At 40.2% G+C, this 4947-nt stretch overlaps 1 protein-coding gene across 1 annotated transcript in view; it reads left to right on the plus strand.

Moving 5' to 3' along the window:
- The window catches only part of LOC108576122 (probable nuclear hormone receptor HR3), a 110549-nt gene that overhangs the window by 100880 nt on the left and 4722 nt on the right, over positions 1–4947 (plus strand). Inside the window, exons 4-6 of the mRNA XM_017939051.1 lie at positions 1853–2077; positions 2602–2822; positions 4785–4947. Coding sequence (XP_017794540.1) covers positions 1853–2077; positions 2602–2822; positions 4785–4947 — 609 coding nt within the window. The remainder of the gene's footprint in view (positions 1–1852; positions 2078–2601; positions 2823–4784) is intronic.

Below are 4947 nucleotides of genomic sequence, written 5' to 3' on the forward strand. Positions count from 1 at the left end.
GTTGAGGCCTTGTTCTGTATTTTAAAATAAATCTTCACTTTGAGTTGTCGAGGCGCGAGCCAATGCGACGCGCGTAGTGGATGCCGGATATAACCGGCGCTAGCCAGTGCGAAGCATTTAGTGGATGCCGGATATAACCGGCGCTAGTCGCGAAAGGGTTAAACCGGTAACAAATGCATTGTGTCGTGTAACAAAGGAGTGATTGTATACATATATATATATACAACGTGTGTATATTTATTAAACACGTTCGGACGATGGGGATAAATCATACTCTGACGAAAAGGAATGTATTTATTCGTACATTTAATTGAGCAATAAATTGCACTCCCATAGAAGGAAAATAAGTAAGAAAGCATATTGTTAACGTGGCCGTGTGTTTTCTGATAATTAACGTTGAACTTCACATCGTCAATTTCGTAGTTTCTAATCAAACGAACGGTACAAAGGTCCCGTTCCGCGGACTCGTTAGTGCGATTTTTATATTTTCGTACGATCTCGAAGTAACGAAAGAGCTGATAAGATAAGGAAATTCACGGGATATTCAGCACCGGCTGCGTTTCTAAATCAGATACGCCGATATATTTGTCTGTGTACAATTAAAGAAAATATACATACCGCTAATTGCACATTTATCTCTTAACAATTACCACTGTACACAACATTATCCCGATCGTACATTCTATAAACACAGAATAACACCGCTCTGCGTCGAGTTTCCATTTCGTGCAATTCAGGTGAATTGAGTAATAACAGCAGCAGAGGCCCTTATTAAACGTCGAACAATGAAAAATAGCATTGCACACGATATTACACGTACATCGTTGTTTAAACATGAAATATAAAACCACGTATTCTAATCTCAGATGTACGCTATAGTAATAGTTTCGTATGATGTACAATTATATAGAATCGAGAAATAAATAGAATATAATTCACAGAAGATATTTCATGCTTTTATTCTTTCCTTCTAAACGAGTAGGTATTGTTGAAATTGCGAGCTATTCGGAACGATACCGCTTTAACTCAACATTTTATTCGTTATTTTTATAGCTGTGTAGGAATACAAATTTTAAGAAATTAAGTATACTCGCTGTCTTCGTAGAAACGAACGAGTTAACAGGTTTGCTTAACCCTTTAACGTTTGTGATTGTGTCTCGCACAAATACGGGCATTTTTTGAGTTAGTTTCTTTCACTTGCTACTATTGAACAATCTTTTACATTATGACAAAATTATAGAAAAATAGAAAACTTACTTCTATACGCCTAGGAAACAATTCCGTTAGAAGAATAAAATTGCAAATTTTTGGCACACCGAGAAGAGAAACATTAATTCTGCTATATTTCGAATTTTACACGCCTAATAAATAATTTCGTTAAAAAAATATAGACTTTTGTACAAAAAGAATGCTAGTGTGAAAGCGTTAATGTTATCTAATTACGAACTTTCACGTCTTTCAAAATTTCACAAAAGGAAATACAATTTTCGCGAAGTAGATTATTTTTATACGAAAAAAGAAATGCGAGTGTGAAAGCGTTAATGTTACAAAAATTCCGAACTTTCGTTTCTTTCAAAATTTCACAAAACAAAAAAAATATAATTCTCGCAAAGTAGATTATTTCTATACGAAAAAAAAAAATTCGAGTGTGAAAGCGTTAATGTTATAAAAATTCCGAACTTTCGTTTCTCTCGAAATTTCGTTTCCCCCGAAATTTCGTTAAATCTCGAAAGTTCGTTTTTCGTATCGAAATTTCGTTAAATCTCGAGAGATCGTTTTTTCCCGAAATTTCGTTAAATTGAATTTGGTGTAAATGCACCGTTTTATCCTCGATTTCAATTTGTTGGCGCAGGTATGCGTATGGTGGTAGTGAATACGCATCTCCAGGTCCCGGCACGGGTGGGTCGGGTTATTACAATCATCAAGCGATGACGAACTACGAGCTTAGCGCCGATTACGTCGACAGCACGACGACCTACGATCCACGACCGACGCAGGTCGCGGACACTGTCGCCCCTGATACGCCCTCCGCTGTCACCGCGACTGGGGTACTTCCCAGCGTGGTCACCACCGGTGAGTACTTGCCTCTGAATTCCTCTTACTCTAGTCTATCTCCTTTCTCGCGAAACAAAATACCAGAATTTGGGCCTGCTTTCGATTTCTCACTTGCTATCTTTCCATGAAACTCGGTTAAGGTGTAACTTCACTTTTGTGTAACTTCAAGGGTGTGTTTCCTACCTTTTTGTTTTTTGTTTTTTTTTTTTTTTTTTATTCGAGTGTGAAAGCGTTAATGTTACAAAAATTCCGAACTTTCGTTTCTTTCAAAATTTCACAAAACAAAAAAAATATAATTCTCGCAAAGTAGATTATTTCTATACGAAAAAAAAAAATTCGAGTGTGAAAGCGTTAATGTTATAAAAATTCCGAACTTTCGTTTCTCTCGAAATTTCGTTTCCCCCGAAATTTCGTTAAATCTCGAAAGTTCGTTTTTCGTATCGAAATTTCGTTAAATCTCGAGAGATCGTTTTTTCCCGAAATTTCGTTAAATTGAATTTGGTGTAAATGCACCGTTTTATCCTCGATTTCAATTTGTTGGCGCAGGTATGCGTATGGTGGTAGTGAATACGCATCTCCAGGTCCCGGCACGGGTGGGTCGGGTTATTACAATCATCAAGCGATGACGAACTACGAGCTTAGCGCCGATTACGTCGACAGCACGACGACCTACGATCCACGACCGACGCAGGTCGCGGACACTGTCGCCCCTGATACGCCCTCCGCTGTCACCGCGACTGGGGTACTTCCCAGCGTGGTCACCACCGGTGAGTACTTGCCTCTGAATTCCTCTTACTCTAGTCTATCTCCTTTCTCGCGAAACAAAATACCAGAATTTGGGCCTGCTTTCGATTTCTCACTTGCTATCTTTCCATGAAACTCGGTTAAGGTGTAACTTCACTTTTGTGTAACTTCAAGGGTGTGTTTCCTACCTTTTTGTTTTTTGTTTTTTTTTTTTTTTTTTTACGAAAGTAACATTCTAGCATAGGTACAATGTAAACTCATGTGTTTCTCGTCGTTTTGTAAGAAATTTCGAAATCTCGTGGTATTCGATAAACAAAGTGGAATTTTCTACCACTCGATATTCGAATTTCTTACATCGTCGCTGGATCAGTTTCTACGTGCTTCCTGCTTGCTTTTAATCTGTCCACTACGACGAACGTTGTCTCTGCTTTGATTACTTCCGAGTGTACGGCGAAACGAGACTTCAGTTTATTCTTTACAATTCTCTAACAAATATAACACGATATTAAATTTCTAACTTACTTCCACGTGGAAAATTAAACACACATTCCTCTTCGATTTTGTTTAAAGATAGACACTTGTCCGTTTTAAAGGAAGGTTATTTATCGGAGTGACATTTTCCTTTGGAATTCTCACCGAAGAAAATTCAAAGTTTCACTTCGTTTTATCGGACGAACGAAAGGTTGGACTTTATTTGAGTAAAATCCGCGCACCGATACGGACGCCGTATAAAGCAGTTTTAAACGAGGCGATATTTTACTCGCCGTATCGTCGACGCAACGTTAAACACGGTCTACAAATTTGCCGCGGTGTATATTTTCAATTTTGATCGAACGCAACGTGAATCTGGCCGACTGGCAGACGTAGCTGAAGCCGAGCCAAGCCGAGAGTTTACGGTTCCATTGAAGTTTATTGTTAACGAAAGAGCGGTAACAAGATGTCAATCGATGAACAAGCAGCGCCAAGTAGTACTGGTCCCTTTCAGTAGCACGCGGCTGATACAATTACTGTGTTTATCACTGCCAGTTGACTGCACGTCGCATTCGGTGAATAATATTGATACTGGTGTGCCTCGAAGTAACGCCACAGTTATAAAGATACGATTCAGTGTACACCGTCCGAGAAACGTGACAGTATTGCAAACAGATACACATCCCCCGAAATGAAACACCATAAATATAAACCTTTGGACAAACAACTAACCGTTCCCATTCAAGCATGTATTTAAATAGTCACGTTGTACAGAAAATTTCTACTTGTTCCAATACCGTTAGGTGTAGAAATGAATTCTTTCCGACCTGATTCGCATAATCGATCCGAACCCACCGAGTTTCTATCGGCGGACGTTATTCTCGAGCTGCCAGAAAAATGGCGAAAGCTCGTCAACAATAGTGGAAACTGCTTCCATGCTAGATTCAACTCCTTGACGTACGACTTAGTTTTCTTACTATGTGTCTAAACGTCGGCTGTTTACCGCTTTAGTACTATATTAACTATTGGCAATCTTTAGTTTTGCAAGTTAAATCGAAGATTGGAATTAAAATGAAGTTTACTTACCGTGGCACGAGTCTGACTCGTTACACCCTCGTATAACCCTGAATAATAAACTCGGAAAGAATTCACATCTACTCTCTATCTCATTCCTCTAATCAACAACCACTCTTACACTCGCCGACCCACAAAAATCGACAATTCCGAAAATCAACCTTCCGTCCATTCGTTCTAATCCGACAACGAACCAGCGCATCCCGTCACCCAAAAGGATCCACAATTAAATACAGAAAGTGTGTGAATTCTCTCGTATCTCTGTGAAAGGAAAAAAATTCGAACGATTGGGAGGAAAAGGGAGCGAGAAACAGGAGAAACAGAAAGAAAGAAAGATACGAAAGAAAGAGGGAAGGAAAGGAAGGAGAAAGAATATATAGTAGGGTGGAAAGGCGAGTTGCAGGCGGAGACCGAGTGAACTTTGACTTTTCGCGTACCAGGGAAGTCGCTGTCTGCCTCGACGACCGGAAGCAGCACGGGGGGTAGTGGTGGAGGAGGAGGAGGAGGAGGTGGTAGCGGCGGCGGAGGCGGTGGTGGCGGTGGTAACGGTGGTGGATCCGGTGGTGGTGGCTCGGGTGGTGGAGGGAGCGGTTCTGGCACTGG

This window comes from Habropoda laboriosa, unplaced genomic scaffold, assembly GCF_001263275.1.
Source record: "Habropoda laboriosa isolate 0110345459 unplaced genomic scaffold, ASM126327v1 scaffold333, whole genome shotgun sequence".
NCBI lineage: Eukaryota > Metazoa > Arthropoda > Insecta > Hymenoptera > Apidae > Habropoda > Habropoda laboriosa.